The 20,994-nt window shown below is 40.7% G+C and overlaps 4 protein-coding genes across 8 annotated transcripts in view; 2 read left to right on the top strand and 2 right to left on the bottom strand.

Annotated features, from left to right (window-relative positions):
• The first annotated feature begins 61 nt into the window (after positions 1-61).
• Positions 62-6,788, top strand: hgs (hepatocyte growth factor-regulated tyrosine kinase substrate). Of its 3 annotated transcripts, none has more exons than XM_077619744.1 (20): positions 62-250; positions 953-1,037; positions 1,115-1,190; positions 1,285-1,377; positions 1,552-1,675; positions 1,802-1,854; positions 1,986-2,054; positions 2,171-2,295; positions 2,376-2,487; positions 2,809-2,907; positions 2,983-3,078; positions 3,150-3,188; positions 3,281-3,445; positions 3,527-3,740; positions 3,808-3,980; positions 4,493-4,633; positions 4,698-4,881; positions 4,952-5,088; positions 5,643-5,825; positions 5,901-6,788. In XM_077619744.1, exons 1-20 carry the CDS (start codon positions 214-216, stop codon positions 6,033-6,035), a joined length of 2,340 nt encoding a protein of 779 aa, XP_077475870.1. In that variant the 5' UTR covers positions 62-213; the 3' UTR covers positions 6,036-6,788. The 3 variants fall into 3 exon arrangements, with proteins under 3 accessions (XP_077475870.1, XP_077475869.1, XP_077475868.1); XM_077619743.1 differs by having other exon boundaries at positions 2,376-2,502; XM_077619742.1 differs by having other exon boundaries at positions 2,376-2,502; positions 3,524-3,740.
• Positions 6,285-8,346, bottom strand: LOC144088976 (methyltransferase-like 26 B). Its single transcript, XM_077619753.1, has 6 exons — positions 7,994-8,346; positions 7,758-7,920; positions 7,622-7,681; positions 7,485-7,552; positions 6,978-7,056; positions 6,285-6,901 (listed from the first exon to the last, which is right to left on the bottom strand). Exons 1-6 carry the CDS (start codon positions 8,191-8,193, stop codon positions 6,854-6,856), a joined length of 618 nt encoding a protein of 205 aa, XP_077475879.1. The 5' UTR covers positions 8,194-8,346; the 3' UTR covers positions 6,285-6,853.
• Positions 8,347-8,936: 590 nt separating this feature from the next.
• On the top strand, positions 8,937-11,223 carry mrpl12 (mitochondrial ribosomal protein L12). The gene is made up of 5 exons (XM_077619119.1): positions 8,937-9,168; positions 9,817-10,018; positions 10,098-10,172; positions 10,603-10,737; positions 10,857-11,223. Exons 1-5 carry the CDS (start codon positions 9,110-9,112, stop codon positions 10,971-10,973), a joined length of 588 nt encoding a protein of 195 aa, XP_077475245.1. The 5' UTR covers positions 8,937-9,109; the 3' UTR covers positions 10,974-11,223.
• A 6,755-nt stretch (positions 11,224-17,978) lies between these two features.
• gcgra (glucagon receptor a) overlaps positions 17,979-20,994 on the bottom strand; it is a 32,191-nt gene continuing 29,175 nt past the window's right edge. For all 3 annotated transcript variants that reach the window (XM_077618544.1, XM_077618542.1, XM_077618543.1), the window contains 4 exons: positions 20,432-20,520; positions 20,212-20,356; positions 18,792-18,833; positions 17,979-18,594 (listed from right to left, as the gene is read on the bottom strand). In XM_077618544.1, coding sequence (XP_077474670.1) covers positions 18,304-18,594; positions 18,792-18,833; positions 20,212-20,356; positions 20,432-20,520 — 567 coding nt within the window. In that variant the 3' untranslated portion in view covers positions 17,979-18,303. The remainder of the gene's footprint in view (positions 18,595-18,791; positions 18,834-20,211; positions 20,357-20,431; positions 20,521-20,994) is intronic.

Below are 20,994 nucleotides of genomic sequence, written 5' to 3'. Positions count from 1 at the left end.
TGTTTGCTGTTCCATATCATGAATTTACGCTAGAGGGCGCTAAAATAGACATTGACCGAGTTCAAACAGGAAGTGGGAAGTGAGAAACAGTACACAGCTGTGTGTTCGGTTCCGTGGCTACTGACGCTAAAGCTAAAAGGGTGAAAATACAAGCCGACGCAGAGTTGGGAAAAACACGATTCTAATAGCGACTTTTAAGACTTACAGTCAACTATGGGGAAAGGTGGAGGTACATTCGAGAGGCTTTTGGGTAAGTCGCGCACACAATTGCTCATGTTAGTAATCGAATGTGTGTCTTAAAGTGACGTGTTTTCAGCAGTGTATTGTTACGAGCCGGGGCTGTGGCGCTGAGGCCAAGCTAATTTTAGCCTTTGCTAACTAAATTGGCTGTTGATGATGAAGGCCCAGATAAGAACGTTTATTTTCATAATCGACAACACAATCCTTAGACGAGAAGGATCCCATTATTTTGGTAGAAATAAGGGACTGCTCTAAACGTCTGATCGTACAGTCATTTTAAACAACCTCCTACATATTTGTATCGATTTGATATTTAAACAAACGTCAACGTGACGATTTAAATCACAACAGTTGCCTTTTGGGGCTTTGGTGTGAGATAATTAACTGTTTTACAATACTGTCATAAATGTAATTGTTTAAATAAAAGAACATGACTTCGGTGGTGTCACTGTGGTGAATTCGATAACATTCTAAAACTTTGTTTATTTGATGTACTTGCTTTATCAGTGTTTCTTAAAGAAAGGTCACCTGAAGACTATAAATAACCTCAAAAGTAAATAATGTCGGGTATTTTCCATGAAGAAAATTAGTCATCTTTGGATACAAAAGTCATGCAGTTCTAATCAGCTCATTGACGTCCTATTCGTTTTTTTACTGGGAAGATGGATTGCTATTAATGGCAGCCAATGAGTTAAATAGCAGGTTTTTGCAGATAAGGCCACCAGTCAGCTGCTCCTTGAGACCGACTGGGAATCCATCCTGCAAATCTGTGATCTCATCCGACAAGGAGACACCCAGTGAGCCACTCTTATTTTTATTTATTGTCGTTGTGTAATGTTTTGTTCATTAAACTGACATATCTACTTCCCATTAGGGCTAAATATGCAATTGTCGCTATAAAGAAGAAGCTGAATGACAAAAACCCACACGTGGCCCTCTATGCATTTGAGGTGAGTTTTTTTTCCGGCTCTAGTTAAAAATAAATGCTTGCTCATGTTGGAAGTTAGTGTAAAATATGTAAGCAATTCTTCCTTCCCCTTTTAGGTCCTTGAGTCTGTGGTTAAGAACTGTGGGCAGACGGTACACGATGAGGTGGCGAGTAAACAAACCATGGAAGAGCTGAAGGAGTTAATCAAGGTAGCACAACTTGCAAATGGTTGATGTACCCGATTGAATGTCACATGTCTTTTTTATTGTGTGTGGCACTATTATGAGGTGACAGAATACACAGAACCAGGATACAAGTACTAGCACAAAAAGGTGCTGTCAACACTTTTTTTTTTTTTGAAACTGTAATTTTCTTTCAAACAGACGCAGACAGAACCAAATGTCCGAAACAAAATCCTATACTTAATCCAAGCCTGGGCTCACGCCTTCCGCAACGAGCCCAAGTACAAAGTTGTGCAAGACACTTATCAGATCATGAAAGTGGAAGGTAAGCAGACATATTGTTTCTCCACGCCAAGATAAATAACAGAAGTTGTTAAAAAATGACTCCGATACATTGAGGCTTCTGAAAACGCAAAGTCATAATTAATGACTCACTTTAAAATATCCTCAGGTCACGTGTTCCCCGAGTTTAAGGAGAGCGATGCTATGTTTGCTGCAGAACGAGTAAGAATTTTAAAAATTTCTAGACATGTTTATCTCACTCTTTTGGTGCCGTTGAATCATGACTCAACACTTTTTTTGTCTCATGCATTCACTCATGTTAATCATATTTCTTATGTTTTTTTCTCTTTCAGGCCCCAGACTGGGTCGATGCTGAGGAATGCCACCGGTGCAGAGTCCAGTTTGGAGTAATGACAAGAAAGGTAGGCAGTCCGTGCCTGGAAATAGGACTTGGGGACTTTCCCACAATTTATCAGAGCCGTAGTTTTACGACCCACGTTAGAGCCTGACCTGGATTTTACTCTCTCCCATTTGAAAGCACCATTGTCGAGCCTGCGGGCAAATCTTTTGCGGCAAGTGTTCCTCCAAGTACTCCACCATTCCCAAATTCGGGATCGAGAAAGAGGTCCGCGTTTGCGAGCCCTGCTTTGAGCTGCTGAACAAGTGAGTACTCAGACTACTTTGGTTACAAGTTCTGTGCTTCCTCTCAGTCTTCACATAGTTGTTTGTCCTTCCCTTGCCAGCCACCCGTCCCTATCTCCTCCTCTGAGGAAAGCCGAGGGCAAACCCACGCCCACCACTGCCGCGGAACTGCCGCCGGAGTATCTGACCAGTCCGCTTTCGCAGCAGTCTCAAGTAAATGCCACATTGGTATAAAGCCCATCTAATCATAAGCTACAGCACCCAAATGTCATAAAATGTAGGCAGAAAAACGGAAGTCGCAAGTGTTTTAATATGGGATAGTTACACAGGAAAGCTTTGACTGATTAAAAATGTTCTCATACGAATTTGCATCCTTATTGTACCTATCCTGTGCCCATATCATTCAGATACCAGCTAAACAAAGTTTTCACAGCCATTCTGAAACCACCGTGAGGCTTAACTTGTTTTTTAATGTAATTGCTCCATCTAGTTAGGTCCCAAAAATCGTATAATTTTCTGGTTTCTCTTGTCTAGATGCCCCCCAAAAGAGATGAATCAGCCCTGCAGGAGGAGGAGGAACTGCAACTGGCCATCGCCCTTTCCCAAAGCGAGGCTGAGGAGAAAGAGCGGATGGTAGGATGCGGAAATTGAGTTGTGGCTGCATTACCATGAAAATAGCGTCTCATAAAGCCATTTGTTCAATTGCAGAGACAAAAAAACTCGTACGGCGTGTATCCAAAGGCCGACCCCGTTCCAATCACTTCCTCAGCCCCTCCTGTCAGCACCCTCTACACGTCCCCTGTGGTAAGATGACACATTTCCCCAACATCCTAAATGATGTCCTGACTGATGTCTTTATGAATGTTTCACTCTAGAATTCCTCTGCTCCTTCTGCTGAAGAAGTTGACCCCGAGGTATCGTCAGAATCCGACATATTTTATTCTTTTAAATTAGCTCAATCATGGCACAAACTAGTCAAGATATTGACCGTCTGACCTCGTTGCAGCTGGCCCGTTACCTGAATAGAACGTACTGGGAGAAAAAGCAGGAGGAGGCCCGCAAGAGTCCCACCCCCTCGGCACCGGCCCCCGTGCCCTTGGCCGAGCCCCTACCGCCAATCGCTCAGCCCGTGGAAGCTCATGTCCCAGTGCAGCCTGTCAACATAGTGGAGGTATGTTCACATTTTTGCCCTGTGGGAGGGCATTGTATCTTGATTGATTAACGAGACGTGGTGTTCTACCACTCTAAGCAGCAGCAGTACCAGAACGGCGAGTCGGAGGAAAACCACGAACAGTTCTTAAAGGCCCTCCAGAATGCTGTCACCACCTTCCTGAATCGCATGAAGAGTAACCACATGCGCGGGCGCAGCATCACCAATGACAGCGCCGTCTTGTCCCTCTTCCAGTCCATCAACAACATGCACCCGCAGCTCCTGGACGTCCTTAACCAGCTGGACGAGAAGCGACGTGAGTGCCTTTTGTGCAGATGTGGAATCGTGAATTAGTTTGCTATGAACAATCTTGTTATTCGCAGTGTACTACGAGGGGCTTCAGGATAAGTTAGCTCAAGTGCGAGATGCCCGGGCGGCACTCAATGCCCTTCGGGACGAACATAGGGAGAAACTGCGTCGTGCTGCCGAAGAGGCCGAGAGGCAGAGGCAGATCCAGCTGGCGCAGAAACTGGAGATCATGAGGCAGAAGAAGCAGGTACTTTTACTGTGTGTGGCTCCAGTTTCTTACCTAGGTCTACAATGTCTTGTGTGTCCTGTGTCTGTCTTGCTCCTGCAACCAAGAAATTTCCCGAATACGGGATAAAATAAAGTTCTAATTTAATCTAAGATATATTGGGCACTTGGCAATAGAATTGATTTACTGTAGCGTTTAGATTCAAGTGTAGACTAAAGAGGAGACTCTAACACAAAAAAGGCACCACTTACGAGAGCAGCCATTGTGCTAGCTCCATTTTACCCATAATGATAAACTCCAGCACAAGTACATGCAATAATATACCGCATTTTCTCGCATATATGCCTTATTTGTAGCTAAAAAAATTAAGTCTGAATCAAGCGTACGGCTTATATGCGCATAAATTGGACTTAATAGATAAAACACTAAACAAAATTTAATTTGACGATGACAGAAGGACTGTTATGGCTGTATTGAGCGGAAGTTGCAAAGCTGTCACTCCGCTCTGAAGTATTTTGTTGTCGTGCTATAAGGAATACTTGGAGATGCAAAGGCAGCTGGCCATCCAGCGCTTGCAAGAGCAAGAAAAGGAGCGCCAGATGCGCCTGGAGCAGCAGAAGCACACCGTCCAGATGAGAGCCCAGATGCCCGCTTTCGCGCTGCCCTACGCACAGGTGAACACATCCACTCACTCAAAGTCTCAAAAGTACCCGTGTGTCAAAGGCTCCTCTTCCACAGATGCAGTCGTTGCCCCCAAATGTAGCCGGTGGAGTGGTGTACCAGCCGGGTGCACCCCCCAGCTACCCCGGCACCTTTAGCCCGGCCAACTCAGTGGAGGGTTCCCCTATGCACAACATCTACATGAACCAGCCGGGCCAGGGTCCACCACCTCAGTACCAGGCCATGCCCCCGGCCCCCACAGGTGATCGGAGATGTCACGTTTCAGGGCGATCGGATCGCATTCTTATCAATGTCCTTTCGCGTGTGCCTAGATCCCAACATGGTCAACGCATACATGTATCCGCCTACTGCCGCCAATGGACAAAATGCTCCTCCTCCTGGTCAGGCCCCGCCCACCACCAATACTCCTTACTCCAACTACCAGCCCACGCCTACGCAAGGCTACCAGGTCTGCCTCTTGTAGCACTGTCGCTTTTAACTCGTCGATTGCCCGTGATGGTGATAGACACTTGGACGTTTATTGCCATCAGTGGCAATAAATTAATTAGTACAATCACAGCTTGACACCCAATTTTTCTTCCATTCAAGTTATTTAAGCACACACCTCAAAAAGAAAGATCGCAGTTTAATATTTGTTGAAGGGAGAGAAAACAAAAGTAAAACATTTTATTTTGTTAATACAAAACAATGGTATGGAGTCTACCACACATCTACAATCGGACAGAAAAATTAAAAGATGTACAAAGAAATAAAACAAGTCATCCGCGCACGTCACAGCCAACAAGTCCTTGTCATAGTAAAAACTGCCTCACGTAGATGGAGCAATATTTATGACTCGCTGCAGTCTATGAAAAAGGGGCACAATGTCAAAGTGCCTCGTCTATGGCAAACTGAGGCTTTTTATTTTTTTATAGATGGGTCAGTTATCAATTATTAAATGCTAGTACTTCTGGTCTTTCACAGTGTATAATCAATGCATAGTGTTCCCTCTTCCCTGTGCAGAACGTGGCGTCGCAGGCCCAGAGTTTACCCCCCATGCCTCAGGGCGCCCCCACCAACGGCATGGCTTACATGGGCTACCCGGCCTACAACATGCAAAATATGATGTCAGCACTTCCAGGGCAGGACCCTAACTTGGCCGTCCAACAGCAGTACATGTCCGGCCAGCAGCCCATGTACCAACAGGTCAGTTATGAATGACTCGACGCCATTTTTTTTTTAGTTCGACTCCTCTAACTACTTTTAACGTGCCTGCTCTAGATGGCGCCTCCCGGTGGCTCGCAGCAACCGGCTCAGCCGCCCCAACAGCAGCCTCCGCCTCAGCATCAGCAGCACATGCCCCCCGCCCAGGTGGTCGCTGGCAGCGCAGAGGCGCAACTCATCTCTTTCGACTGAAAGCTGCCGCTCGCTTTCTATAATCGGGTCTCACACACTACTACTCCCCTACTTTCGATCAGTCGCATCTCCACTGTCATGTCGCGGCGATGTTAAATCTTGTGATGATCTCTTTACATTAGCGTGGGGGGGACAAAAGCGGGTGCGCCAACTCTCGAGCCGTTACTTGTTCCTTGTATTTCCTCCTTCACAAGTAGTTTCCTAACAATAAAATAAGAAAATACTAATTGCAAGGAGAAGAAACACATGGCAAAAGAAAAGCATGTTGTTTTTAATTGTATTCCAAAGTGGACCCTGTCTGAACACTTTATTTTTGATCGAGAGATGTTTAAAAGACATGCCTGTGTCTTTGAGAAAAGGGGGAGGGGCTTGGAACGAACAGCACTAACACATCAGGATCACAGCTTAACATTCCGCTCGTTGGTTCCAAAATCTTCAGTTTTAGTTTGGTTTTCTTTGTCGTGAAGTGTCTTCAGTATTTAAACATAGTTAAAGATTCATGGTTGAACCACGTAAGTTATACAGAGAATGCAAATCCAACTCGTTTATTTGAATCATGAAATAGTGCCCCTCGAGATGTAATTATCTGTTAATATTCTGTGTGTGCACAGGTACGCTAGATGTGCACAAGGAAGAGTGGAAATGCTTTTGGCTGCATGTAATCCATTGCTTTTTCAGTAACTGATTCTTTGTCATTCATGGGGCTCGCAAGTCATTTTAAATTTATATTTAATAAATATGATTCTTATTGTCCACATGTCCCATTCTTTTTGTTTCCTGCCAACAAGTTTGGCTTATCATACTTGAGGAATGCATTTCTAGATTTTTCTAAAGATGAGACATTTGTAGCAGTCTTCCATCTCCACCTGTAAGACAAATATCATTTTTTTAGGCGTGTGTGAGAGAAGGTTTTACACGAAGGGGTGTGCAAATGTGACCCACTATTCGCTCCATACGCATGCCGTTCCCATAGGCCATCTGCCGAAGCACGTCCAAATCCGGAAGTCCCCATTCGGGATTCCTAAATAACAGGACATCGCATCTGTTTGATTTTAGTCTAACTTAATACTAAAGAATGTCCAAGGATTATAATGTTGGTTTATTTGTCCTGTTACAAGAACAGAAAAAACAACTGTAGATGTGGTAGGCCTGTAAGCATTACATGTACTATAAATAAATGCACTTTAATGAACAAGCTGCACATGATACAAAATTATTTATCCATGTCAGCATTATGCTTCTATTAATTATTTTCAAATCCTTATTTTTAACAAGACAAGAAATGAATGGATTTTTTTTAGTAAATTAATTTGCATTTTTTCGTCGTTTTCTATTAATTTTAAAATATTTTATGATTGATCGTTCGCTGACAGGCCCTCAAAGTCCAAATATATTCACCGTCAAAGCCACTAAAAACACCAAACTGTATGAAAAAGTAATACTACTCACACTTTGCGTATCTCTTCGTCTAGAAGTTCATTACATTGGGGTGTAATGGTGCCATTAATCGCAAACACCTAAAAAAATGTAACCCAAGTCAGTCGTTTTGAAAGCTTCTTGAAAGTGTGTGATACATACATACATACCCCATATATGACCAAAAGGCCATTTTGTTTGATGATTTGACCTGCCCCAGTGAAAACACCCTTGTAAATTACAACAATAACAAAAATAATCAGTACGTACAGTGAGCCAGCCCATTCATGCACTTTTCCAACCTACCTGTGCTGTCTTAAAAGGACTGTACTGCAGTAAATTAATGGCAATAATGACATCACAGGAGCCACGAGTAAGCCCCGCCCACTTCTCCCAAGGTTCACCAGCATCCAGGTGCACAGGTGGCAGCACCGTCTTCATGTTGGTTGCGGCGATGTACGCTTTGATGCTGTAACGTTGACACATCATCCCAAAACCGGACTTAAATAGTGAACAAGTTTTTTCTATTTTCCAAACCTTACCTCTCCAGGGCTTCTTCCTTGATGTCCGACGGTTGCCAGGTGACAAAGGGCATCTTCTGGGCAAAGCGTATGACATGCTGTCCGGTTCCCGAGCCAATTTCCAGGGCAAAAAGCTGCCGGTGTGACTGGTCCTCCAATGTTTCCTCTAGAACCCAGGACACTTCTTCCCAGTTCCTCTCCGCTTGAGGAGACAAGAGCATGGCCAGTTAGTGAAGGAGGCCACAAGACCTCAGAGGTGTCTTCAGATGGGTTTGAAACTCCGAGGTCTACTGTCTGGTCTTCAAATGTTAGAAAACATTGGTCAGTGTGGATTTCTGAGGTGAGATGTAAGCGAAGACAGATGGGCAGCGGATTATTACTTTAAGAGGATTCCCCATGTGCAAGAGTACCCGGAGAAAACCAACACTAGCACAGGTTCCCCTTTGGGTACTCTTGCAAAACTGGATGGAGGAATCAAACCCACAAATTAAGAGCAGTAAGGCGGCTAACCAGTAAAAAAAGAGCTATTGTCCACATGGTAGTTGGCTAGAAACACATACGGTACATAATATTATATGTATTTATTCCTTTAATAATGCCTTCTAATGCAAAATTTAGATTTTAAATAGTAGTATTTTTTATTTGTTTATAAGAAACAGATTAAAAATGAACATTTAGCTACAATTTGCTGCATATATTTTTCCTTTTTGACAATTAAAACATGTTTTTGTTTGAATATGTCTTATTCAATTTGTACACTTTATTGTTTTTGTGTTTCCTTTGTTTTTGTGTTCCATTCTTTAGATTGTTTATTAGTTACTACTACTTAGTTACGTTTGATCACGTATTAAAATAATTCTAAACTAATAATAATTGACTACTGAGTACAGGTTTTGGACTTTTCACTGACCTTTGTTATTATTAAAATACTACATAACAAACAAACCCCAAAATTGGTCTTCGCCGGCCACCGTAGTTGTTCGCAATGCATGCCGGGTAGGTCAGCTTCATTGTGGAGGACGCCATGTGCTTTTGAGGCAGATCCGGTTGTTTAAATAAGCGACTGAGTACGGACCCAAAAGGCCGCTCGTCGAAGGCCAAGACCGGGATTTGAGGAGTCCGCACCCCCGTTTAAACATGTACTGCACCAGACGTTGCCTCAAAACGGCGCTGCGAGCCGCAGCGAGTCTCCACCGGTACGTTTAGTCTAACTCGAACCGCTTTAGTATACTTTACTCCGGAGCAGTGGCGGAAGGTGTGCGGCGTACCGCCGGCTTCTCAAGGGCAGACAGCCCCCGATTGATGGTAGAACATCGGCGCCTGTTAAAACCACCCATTACGTGTATAATTTTGCATTGCATTCCAAACCGATGAAATATTGTTCACCGTGTCGAGATATTCGTTTTGCAAAGTGTTACCTGAACCTAGCAACGATTACAGCGTGTTGGTCAGGTGACATTGCGTTTATTTTGGATAAAATATGAAGTTAGCTTAAATTTGGACTTTGGGAATGTTGCATCGATTTCTGTTTTCGACATTCAAGGTCATTCCGTCTGTTAAGAAATTATACGTGGTAGTGGGAATAAAAGACATTCTGACAGTCTTTTGTTGTGACCCTGGATATTAAATGTGGTTCTAAATTGAAGATGTGCATTCTAAATTGAGCTCTACATGGTTTGCAACACGTTTGCGTGATTTATATTGAAAAAATCTGGGGAAAATGTTTTCTACGCGAGAATGTCGTATTTTTTTGTGTAACACTGAATGCACCATCTCTGGAAAGATGGAAAACTGTGTTTTTGGAATGACCAAAATCTGTACTAACCCTATCTGAATTCCACCAGGCGACAGCTTGAGCAGCGCCAGACGCAAGCATGGTGCACGCTGCGACTCCTCAGGACGGGCGCCGCCGTTCGCTCGGACGCCTTGGTCTCGCCGTCCCTGGACGGCGCCCCCAAACAGTACACGCCCAAAATCCAGCAGCTCGTCAACGACATAGCCAGCCTCACGTTGCTAGAAGTCTCGGACCTCAATGAGCTCCTTAAGGTGACCACAACTGTCTGTCAAAGTCAAAATAATACTATGTTTTTACAGTGATTTTTTTTTTCCCTTGTTTTTTTTACAGAAAACTTTAAATATTCAAGATGTCGGAATGATGCCGATGGGAGCGATGGCTGCTTCGGCTGCTCCGGGACTTCCCGTAAGCGACTGTTTGGGGGATGAGCCCATTTCAGTTCTGTTTTGTTGTTGTTGTTTTCAATAACGGTGATAGATTGCACGTCTATTGCCGTTAATTATGTTAAAATACGATCATTCAGTGTTTCAAATATTCTATCAGCTCAGTCAAGAAGGCTTCAATCTTAAATACTGACAACTAATCAATTATCAAGTCTATTTTGATGTCCAAATCCTCTTTTTTGGAGCTCTTAACACTAAATGTTTAATTCATGTATTTTGACAAATGTATTTATTTCAAAAAAGCAAAAGTTCATAGACTATTTTATTTTTTGTTTTAACGAAATTATTTTTTGTTGTATTCATTAATAACGTAATTATAAAGTAGGTTTTTTTTCTCTTAAAACGTGGTAAATTCCTCCACCATTTACAATTGTGCTGAAAAAAATGTTCAGGCTGCAGAAGAGGAGGCGCCGGTGAAAAAAGAGAAGACTCACTTCACAGTCAAGTTAACAGAAGTCAACGTGGCCGAGAAGGTGAAACTTATTAAGGAGGTGAAGAACTGCATTCAAGGCTTGAACCTTGTGCAGGTAAGAATGACAAAATAATAATAGCATCATAAAGAAGAGATTCAGTGCAAGAGTTGTTCATCTTTTTGAATGCGTGTCATTGTTAATGTGTCCATGTTTTTTGGTCCACCCTCCATTAGGCCAAGAAACTCGTAGAGTCCCTTCCTCAGGAGATCCGCGCTAACGTTTCCAAAGAAGAGGCGGAGAAGCTGAAAGCGGCGTTGCAAGCGGCGGGCGGAACCGTCGTCCTGGAGTAGAAGCTCACCCCCCTGCTGCCGTTTCGTCCATTTTAATTTTCTACGTGACAAAGCAGCAGAAGAAGAAACCTGCTTTCATTCGTCCGTTATGGTTCTTGAGCAGCGGGGCGGAACAAGTCGGACTGAACTTTTTACAAAGAAGCTCGTGTCTGCCCTGCTGGCGAGAAGTCGCACTTGTGCACGTCTAGAAGTCGTGTTTTTTTTGTTGCTCAAGGAATTCTTGTCATTAAAACCTCATATATAAACTCTTTTTTTCCCCAGTGTGTTATACTCAATGCCTTAAAATTGCCATAATGTTAGGTACAAATTCAAGACGTTAAAAAAAGTCAGTCTCCAGTCCTTTTTTAAATTTTAGAATGCTGTTACCTGATAAATATATGCATGCATATTTACTGTTATTTTATTGTATTTTTTAAAGAAGAGTTTAAAAGAAATAGGTACAAATGTTTCTCTAAGGTGCACTGGTTGCACACTCAGTGCACAAACCTATCCAGTGCATTCAATGCACTGCAAATATTAGATATACGTATATAACTTTTTTCTGTTTGATTTTACTTTGTAATTTTACTGTGGCAGGTGTCCTGCCAATCATTGAATACGATGCCATTACGCCAAGCAGCCAATCACGGCCATGCTTGTGCATGAGGCTTAAGCAAACATTTCTGGAGTGAATGCAACGCGTCGACTCCCCAAACTGAGTAAAAAACCTAATATATATGCATTTTTTAAAGTTGGACTGGATGTCGTAGTAAGTGCAAATAGAAGAACAAGCGTTAAAACTGGGAGACATCTTTTGTTTTTCGAGCGAGGAAAAGTCTTTTCTGCAAAACATGCAGCGTTTTTTTTCTTCCAAAGTTGTAAGCGAGTTTTCCGATTGAAAAATTAGGGCGTAATGGACGCCAAACTACTTCAAGGACAGACGTGAAAAAATAAGGTAAGTCAGATTTGTGCAAATTCGAATGTCATTTATTAAGATGTTTAATGGATGGGTATTAATCATTAAATGTTAGACTAGCTCATTTATGGGTAGTAAAACACATGGTGATGCTCATGTTGGTCCGCAGTGTGCTCAGGTAGGTTGATGTAATGGATTCATTAAATCTAATTCCACAATATCTGTATGCTGAGATATATGAAAAATTAGAGGGAAAATTGGGTACAAATAACTTTTAATCCTGGATTATTGCATACCGTTGGCTTCAATTGATAAAATAATGGTGTTGTTGGAATAATTGGAGATATTATTTCAAATATATTAATTTTCAGGTAATACTTCATTTAGTGTGAACAATTCTTCTTTTTACATAATCGCTTTGTAAAAAAAAATCATGAAAATGAATCCCGTTTTAGCTATTTCGGTGTATTTCCAAGATGCACCACCGTGATTAACCGCTAAAGGGCAGCAGAGTGACAATTCCATTGTGGTGTTCAACTTTTCAACTGCAAATGATGTAAATTGACCTTTTCTTTTAACTTGTTAACATCACGTGAGTACCAAAACGAACCCGTTTACCTAAGGCTGAATTGAAAAAAAAATACAACAACAAAAAACAAAAACAAACGGACAACATCCAATGTATTTCAACTGGAAGGGGGTTACCAACCTGAGGACTTCTCATTTTGGTGTTTCTCTTTTTTTGGGGGCAAATTGTCCCAACATGTTGAAGTGAAGCTCAATAATGTTTGGAAAGACGGCAGCCGAGTTGCTGACACCGCAATTTGCCTCAACCTGAAATCAATTTAGTGCTTTTTCCAGCCGCCTCTCACAATTTGAGTGACGACAACGTGAAGATGAGCCAGGACAAAGTCCAACACCAACAAAGCCCACAGGACACAACATTAGTTACATTTGCAAATGCGTTCCTCATGTGTTACTTGAACCCGGATTCCAATGAAGTTGGGATGCTGTGTTAAACAGATAAAAACAATTCAATGATTTGTAAATCAGGTTCATCCTTTTATTTAATTGAATAAACCTCAAATAAACACTTAATGTTCAAACAATTGTTTATAGCAAATCAACTTAGAATTTATGACTGCAAAATGTTTTTAAAAACTGACTCAATGGCATTTAAGTTCATAACTCACCATTATTTGTCATTGTTTGTGAAAGCGGATGTAAGTTTTTTTTAAAACTTACACAGTAAATAATAGTGTCTCATTGTCTTGTTAGCAAAACAAAACATAAACCATGTTCGCTGGGATAGGCTCCAGCACCCCTCACAAGACAAGCGATACAGAAAAAGAATGAAAAAGAAAAATTGAAAATAATAATCACTACACATCTATACTTTTTTTAATTTTTTTATCATAACTACATAAATAGTAAAATCAAATTCTTTGAGTTACAAAATGGAGTAAAAATGACTCATTTGTCATTTGACACAGCTGTCATTGTACTTAAATCCCTTATGATGGGTGTTTTAAATCATGAATAATGAAAACAGATTATAGTCGATAAAAAGTGAATTTATGAATGCAGGCTTGAAGTCTTGCCAGCGTGATGCTGTTTTTTTATTTATTTTTTAACAGTATTCTGACTGTGTTGATGCTAAAAGTAGAACATACAAATGATAATTCTTCGCAAACTACCGCTGTGGTGAGCCAATTAATCGACTTCATCGGAAACGACGATAATTAACGAAGCGCCTCTCCGAGTTGACGATCATGGCGGGGTGACGTGATTGTGTGATTATGCTTAGCAAAGCCGCATGTGGCCCAACGGCTCATTTCCTACAATTTATATTACTTTTCTTATAAGGAATACAGAAGAAAAAACACACAACAGCGGTCGCCTTTGTGGTGACTTATTGAGGAAACAACGTGGGTAACAACGTAATGGCCATGCGTCCCGCTAAACGTCGTCTTCCGCTTCGTGGTTTGCTCTGTTTGCCACAAAATCAACTCAATTTGCCCACCGGCCGCAAAAGAAATCAAGGGCAGGAAATGACAGCAATTGTTTCTTAATATGAAAACAAAAACATTATGTTTATGTGCGCCCTGGGGCAGAACATAACGTCATAACGTTTGACTTAAAATACCCGATTTTTGGCGAACAGCCGCCAAACGACTTACTTTTAGTAAAAAACAAACAAATAAAACAATCATGATCATAATAATGACAAAGTAGCACCATTGCGATCAATGTTGGCTTATAAAACGTATTGTTTGCGTGTTTAAATCGTGGGTTGCTATTGGTGGCGATAGAGGTCCAATGTATTTGACCTGGGAAGTTTGGCAGCGAGTGAAAAATGCATAAATGCGCTATAATTATTTTGGGGGGTGAATTAACACATTTTTCAAGACTGACATTTTAAAGCCCCTCGGTTGGTTTAATAAGAAAAAGCTTTTTAAAGGATAGTTTAATTGCTCTTACATTGCAAAGTCATTTTTGTAATAGTGACAGTTTATATGGTTCTATGTCATTTTCTTGTGGGTTATTATTCGACTCTGGGCTATTGGAGTCTTCTTTATGTATATTAATGACGGTGATACATCAAAAGGCTCGGTGTAAAATTGCATCTTTGCTATTGTTAAAGCTACTTGCAAGCAATTACATAAATGATGATGATGATGATGATAATGAATAAGATGGCATTCTCATTAGTGGTTAAGAACTGGCAGTTACTATTATTTTATTTTTTTCAGGCAACTTTTATATATGTGCGCCTCATACTAAAAATAATAATACATTTGATGGATTTTTATGATTTAAAAAAATATTTATTAAGATTAGTTTTATGTGCTTTTATGTACTATTAGTTGTGTATTTTTTTTAGGATTTGAAAAGAACAAAACTATTGAACTGAGCAAAAGATAGCATTTTTTTTAACAACCAACCATGACAGTTGGAGTTCATTTCAATGTTTTAATGCAATACAGTTTCAGCTAGGTTTAAGAATATAATTTTCTTTTAATGAGAGTTTATATTTCAGCTAGCAAAATTAGTTTTCATCATTTCAGTCATTACCGTTAACGACGATATCCTTTAATGTCAGCCAACCTAAAAATGTTAAACTTGCAGATTGTTACCAATCAAAAAATCCAATTAACCCAATGAATGTTTTTCACATATTAAATGTATGACTTATTCTTTGTCCATTTCTCCCCAAAATTCCAACACAAAGTCCCTCCTTCCACAATTCTATACCTATAAACCATTTTATTCCACATCATTTACAACTCCTCCCAAGATTTATTTGGAACTAAAAATATGAGCATTTCAGCCTTGGTCGGTGATTCCACCCACTCCTTGAATGATATTCATCATCTTCATAGAGAAGAATCATCTTAGGCCCATTTTTCTGCTTCCACTTGAAATGTCTTCTCTTTGATCCCATTTATTCACCGAGTAAGATGTGAATGCACTTTATTTTTACTGGATTGAATTGGATGGCCCTATCTTCCGTAAATATACCAATATTTAACCCGAACAGGTTCATAAAACCAAACAACATTCAAGTCTTTATTTTCACAAAACAAAACGGTGCTGCTTCCCCAAAGGGATTTGATTGACACTGCCACTTTATTCTTCCACTTGGACACAAAATATATACAAACAGCCAAATGAGCAACTGTTTACACCTGAGCACTCACACCAAATATACTGTACACTTTGAAGAGAACACACATTTTTGGAGAATACATTCAAATAGAAAAAGGGCAAGTGACCCACTCACAACAACAACAACGACAACAACAACAACAACATCCAGGTCACAGCTTAAGGATCTGCAATAAAAGAATACACCGACCCCACTGACGCTATATATACATATATTTCATGTTTTAGGACTCAATAGTGCACAACATAACAAAAACGGAACACAGTGCTTCCATGCAGCAGCACCACTGTGTCAATATATTGATCGTACAGTAACCCCGCCCCCTTTTTTGTATTTTAATGAGTTTTTTTTAAATACTGTTTTCATTCTTCTTTTTTTAAACAAATGTACACAGCGTTATTGTCATCTCATCGCCACTCTGCAGTGGTCAACAGAAAAGATACTTCATTTGTCCACATTAGAACACAGCAGCAAGCTATTTAACTCATTGATTGCCATTGATGGCGATAGATGTCATTTGTGACTGTCAGTGATTGGTCGCTGTCTGACCTCCCGGTTCAAGGGAATTGGACGTCTACCGCCATCAGTGTTTGTTTAAACATGATGATAAACAGGCTTTGATGTAAAAGAGGGGGTCTTTGAAATCGGTTACCATATCAAAGAGGTGCTGAATGAATTGGAGAATTTTTTTTCACTTTTTGCAACATTTTGACAACATTGCCACGCCCCCTTTCCCCCACATAAACAGTTTGTAACTAATGATGTTCATTTTTCTTTTCAACGGGCTTGTTTAAAAAGTACAACTTTTATTTTATTTTATTTTTTAGTGTTATCATATGCAGATTTAGCTTGAACCTGTCTTTTGTGCAAAATGTGGAGAGATGGTGTGCAAACTTTAGGATTTTAAGGGGACATTTATCTTTAAAAAAATACACATCAATCTTGTTTTTTCCAATCCTAAGTGCATTTTGAGAATATTTGTCCAGGGTGGAGGAGGGTCCCAACAAACATGGCGCCCCTCACAGAGCATAAAAAAACATTGATTAGTACACATATGATCCTATTTCTGAAGTTTATTGACCAATAGTCTTATTTGAACCTTCTAACAAACTCTGAACACCCCCTCTCTCCCATCAACACATTTTTTCAAAGCCTGCTTTTAGCCTGTAAAGACATTTTATTTCATTATGAGATGGTGTGGATGTAGCTAATGAAGTGGTGAATGCACTGCATGAAAATTTATTACGCAACACACTGCATATATAGTCTGACATGCACTCAAAATGTACCAAAAAAGATTTCAGTTTGTTTTTTTTTGTTCCAAAGAGTCACCAACCCCTTTAAGGAGTTACGGGTGAGGTCCTTGTTGTGTTTTAGCAACCCTCATAAAAGCAGCCAGTTTTGCTTAAGTCCTTTTTTGGCGAGCACTTGCCCGCAGACGGCAAGTCACGGCGATTCCGCTAAATCTGCGCGACAGCCTGAACTTTGCGCAAAAGCACCTTTTAACAAGCCCCGTTGATTTCTTTTTTTGTGACTATGCACTGTACTTGAAATATGCAAAAGTATGGAAATATTAGCAAAAGTATGAGAACAAATTTCTTGGTTAATAAATAATCTATCAGCCTAAAGTTAGGCTGGACATTCATTCTTTTTTTTTTTTATGTATGTAAACCAGGAACGACCTGGCTGGAGCAGTTGCCGTTTTCCCATGAATTTGGGTTCGATTGCCAATGTCAACAACAACAAAATCAGCACAATTTATTACATTTCTTTAAAAAAAAACTGCTCAGGATTCACATTTTTCAATAAATAATGACTCCCATACCTGTCAACGTATACGGATTTCCCGAATTTGATGTTTTTTGATCATTTCAAATTGTGTACTCCGTATAACAACTTTTATACGGATTTTTTTAAGTATGATTTTTGTAAAACCGATCTCGTTTGACTCGGCTCTAATCCGGATCGTCTCGGTCACTGGTAGCAGACTAAAACGTCACATCTGCCTTTTCAGTATATAAATATAGCATGTCAGCAAGCAATGTACCCAGACAGGCAAGCTGTCAGCATCATACAGCGAAATCTACAGAATCTTGAATTTAGCGGATACTGATTGGACACCTCGTCCACTTTGGAGAAATTTTAGACTTAAGTGCGCCCTATCTGAGTAAATATGTGCCGCGTAGCATTTGTATGTTTTTTTTATCGCTTAATAAGGGGAATTGAAATCAGTGATAAGCAGATCAATTGACTGAGGTTGACAGGTATGCAATAAGGATAAAATTCTACCTTGGTTTTTGCTGGTATTTGATTGGACTTTCTTCTTCCTTTGAACAAGGTCTACCATTGACGCCAATGGGCATCCAATCTAGTATTTTGACTGATGTATTAAAAGGTCTTAAATGTCTTTTGTCGTCAATGGCAATGAACGAGATAATAGTAGTGTGATTAAGTGATGGCATTTATTTAAGGAGCCGTCTTAAGTTTGATCCAAAGTGAATTTGGCTTATGCGTACCCTGCTTAGACGATACAAATAGTCAAAATGTCATTGTGACTGCGTTTTGGCGGTCATATTGAATGATTTTTGAACCATAACGAGTGTCTGCCGCGCGAGACTAAGTGCCATGGAGATAGTTTTGTGTTAAATCACACAAAAGTAGGCAAAGGCTCATATGAAGAAGTCTTCTTTTCAATGGCTGTGTGAGGTTTCAAGGTTGTATTATTTGAAATGGCTCCGCTCGAGTCTTGGCCGTTCAGCTTCGAGTCACTGGTTGCTCTCCACGTTCTCCTTTTGGGCCTTGTCCAGAAGGTCCACGTCCTCCACCGGTTGAGTTCCAAGCGGGCCCGCCGCCTTGCCATTGGCCACCAAAGCGTGCCACTCCTCGGGGCCGCAGGCGGGCGTCGACGCCTCCTGCTGGGTCGGCCGCTGGGGCACGTGGTTGAGCAGACTGGCCGTCTTGGTGTTTGGCGTGTTGCTGTACGTGTGGCGGTATTCCTCCTCGATGTTTCGACCCAGTTTCCAGCGTTTCCACTTTTTCAGGACCTCTGACTGAACCTGCATAGTTTCATTGGTTACTCCACGATTGGGACGCATTTTACATCCAACACATCAAATTGAAATAATTAACATTTCTGAGTAAATCTTTCTCATCCTGAGGCTAAATCTAAAAATATACTAAAGAAGAAACAAGGGTGAGGGAAAAAAATCCTTAAAAATGCTCTCCAATTCTACACAAAATAGAAGTGACTCACTTCCTTGTTGACAAAGCAGTACAAGATGGCCACCAGGAGACCCTGAGGAGACAAAGTGCACCACAACTTTTTTTAATCATCGACTTTGCAATTCTCCGTCTCAAGTCTCTTCGCGCCGTCTGGGTCTCGGATCATAAAAGCGAGTAAGCCCCCCCCCCCCCCCCCCCCCCCCCCCTTTGCCCCGGTGGCCAAGTGGTCAATGGTAATGTGAGAGTGTGACACAGCCAGTTAGCAGCACATTATGTTCATGTAATCCTCCGTGGCAGGCTGAGTCACCACCGAAATTGGGACTCTGACCAGACCCACAGCTTAAAGTGAGAATGAAAGCCATGTTTTACATTAGCTTGACTGAGGTGGCGGACATTCAATCCAACCGAGACTTGGCAAATCCCTTCGTGTTCCATTTAGGTCTCAACTTCAGTGTTCAAGGCTCTTGAAATGTCATAAATCAAGTCAATGAAGGTTTCAAATTCCTCCATTTATTGCACACCTGTCAACTTTGACATTTTTCCCGTATTTTAAGCATTTTTTTGATCACTTCAAATTGTGTATGCCGTACAACAAATTTTGTAGGGGAAAAAATATTTTTTTACAGTACGTTTAAAAAAAAAAAAAAAAAACGGTCTGGTTTGACCCATTTCGGCTCTAATCTGGATAATTTTGGTCAAAACGTCATCGTCGATTGCTAATATTGTCATGCTTTAAGCATGATATGCGCATTCCCCTGTCTTTTCACTCTAGAAAATATAGCGTGTCAGCAAGCAATGTACCAATGTACCAGCAACATTTACAGCAGGGGTGTCAAACTCATTTTTTGTCGCGGGCCACGTGGTAGTTTCAATGACATCTGGAGGGCCGTTATGTCTTCCAACTAGGCTGCCAAAATTAATCGATTAATAAATTGACAGGTTTCTCGATCGTGCTAATCGATAGTTCATTTTTGGACATTCAAATGAGTACAAATTTTTGCAATTATTGATTTAAAATGAGGAAACACAGGAAATAATCTACAATCTTCATTTGAATTTCATCATAAAACAGAAAGTTGGCACTCATCATTTACTTTCTCGGGCCACACAAACTGATGCGGTGGACCAGATTTGGCCCGCGGGCCACCACTTAGACACCTTTGATCTACAGCATCTTGAATTTAGTGCCTACAACTATGTCCACTTTGGGGAAGATTTTAGACTTTTAAGTGCGCCTTATGTGAGTAAATATGTGCTGCGTAGCATTTTTGCGGTTTATTGTCGCTTAATAATAGGAATTGCAATCATTAATAAGGGGATTAATTAGCCGAGGTTGAAAGGTATGTTATAGTAATGTGATAAATTCATCAGATTTGGAAAATGGTTCAATTTGTCAAGTCATTTCCTCATCAAAAGTCAATTCGTTGACATCCTTTCCATCGGAACTTTACCTGAAAAGAGGAGAAGAAAAGGTCGATGACCAGTTTGGTGAGCCGCAGCCCGATGGTAGTTTCGGTGGCCTCGTCCGTCACGTAAATAAAGACCACCTGATGGATGCCCAGCAGAGGGATGAGGGTGAGAGTTGACTTGGCCAACCTGTGACAGACCGGGCGAGGGGGGCACGGTCAGGTGCCACCTTTTCCCAAATTTTCCATCACGGTTTGCACTGACCTGAATTTGTAATCCGTGTATCTCATTTGATGGGCTCTTAATTTGGACACCAGAATTTTGATGATGTGGATGAAGATCAGGAAGTTGATCTGAATGAAGGAGAGTTTTTTTTAAATTAATGACATTGAAGGAAAAAATAGAACGAGACAGTTTAAATGTTCAGAGAGGATCATTGGGGAATTCCTCATCCATTTTTTACATATATAGTAAGAGACAATTTATAGTTCAATAGGGTATAAAATGAAATTTCTGTTACAATCACAATGACAAACATTTATTAGCGCCCAGATTCCTTTGATGGAAAAGGGAAAAAAAGAGGGCAGATTAAGAAAAAAAAAATCTTTCACTTTCAATTTATTCTTCATAGGAGAAAATGTCTTCATCCATTTTTAATATATATTATATGAGAAACTTTCTGGTTCTGGTCATACTTTATTCATCCCAATTCATTTTTTATTCACAACCCACCCAGTAAAAAAAAGACAGTGATGCATTCTGCCTAAATATAAAATTTCCCTAAACACCCGCATTCTTTAGATGGAAAAGGGAAAACAAGATGATCG

The sequence above is a fragment of the Stigmatopora argus genome, chromosome 14 (assembly GCF_051989625.1).
Source record: "Stigmatopora argus isolate UIUO_Sarg chromosome 14, RoL_Sarg_1.0, whole genome shotgun sequence".
Classification (NCBI taxonomy): domain Eukaryota; kingdom Metazoa; phylum Chordata; class Actinopteri; order Syngnathiformes; family Syngnathidae; genus Stigmatopora; species Stigmatopora argus.
Note: the sequence above shows the minus strand (reverse complement) of the source record. Positions and strands in the feature narration are given on the sequence as shown.

Excerpts from the sequence above, each read along its gene's own strand:
- hgs (XM_077619742.1), top strand. The coding sequence starts at position 214 with ATGGGGAAAGGTGGAGGTACATTCGAGAGGCTTTTGG. Across the intron at positions 1,191-1,284 it reads TGGCCCTCTATGCATTTGAG|GTCCTTGAGTCTGTGGTTAA; the intron begins GTGAGTTTTTTT and ends TTCCCCTTTTAG. Across the intron at positions 3,079-3,149 it reads CCCTCTACACGTCCCCTGTG|AATTCCTCTGCTCCTTCTGC; the intron begins GTAAGATGACAC and ends GTTTCACTCTAG.
- LOC144088976 (XM_077619753.1), bottom strand. The coding sequence starts at position 8,193 with ATGCTCTTGTCTCCTCAAGCGGAGAGGAACTGGGAAGAAGTGTCCTGG. Across the intron at positions 7,921-7,993 it reads AAGGAAGAAGCCCTGGAGAG|CATCAAAGCGTACATCGCCG; the intron begins GTAAGGTTTGGA and ends TCAACGTTACAG. Across the intron at positions 7,057-7,484 it reads GACGAAGAGATACGCAAAGT|GAATCCCGAATGGGGACTTC; the intron begins GTGAGTAGTATT and ends CCTGTTATTTAG.
- mrpl12 (XM_077619119.1), top strand. The coding sequence starts at position 9,110 with ATGTACTGCACCAGACGTTGCCTCAAAACGGCGCTGCGAGCCGCAGCG. Across the intron at positions 9,169-9,816 it reads GCCGCAGCGAGTCTCCACCG|GCGACAGCTTGAGCAGCGCC; the intron begins GTACGTTTAGTC and ends GAATTCCACCAG. Across the intron at positions 10,738-10,856 it reads AAGGCTTGAACCTTGTGCAG|GCCAAGAAACTCGTAGAGTC; the intron begins GTAAGAATGACA and ends ACCCTCCATTAG.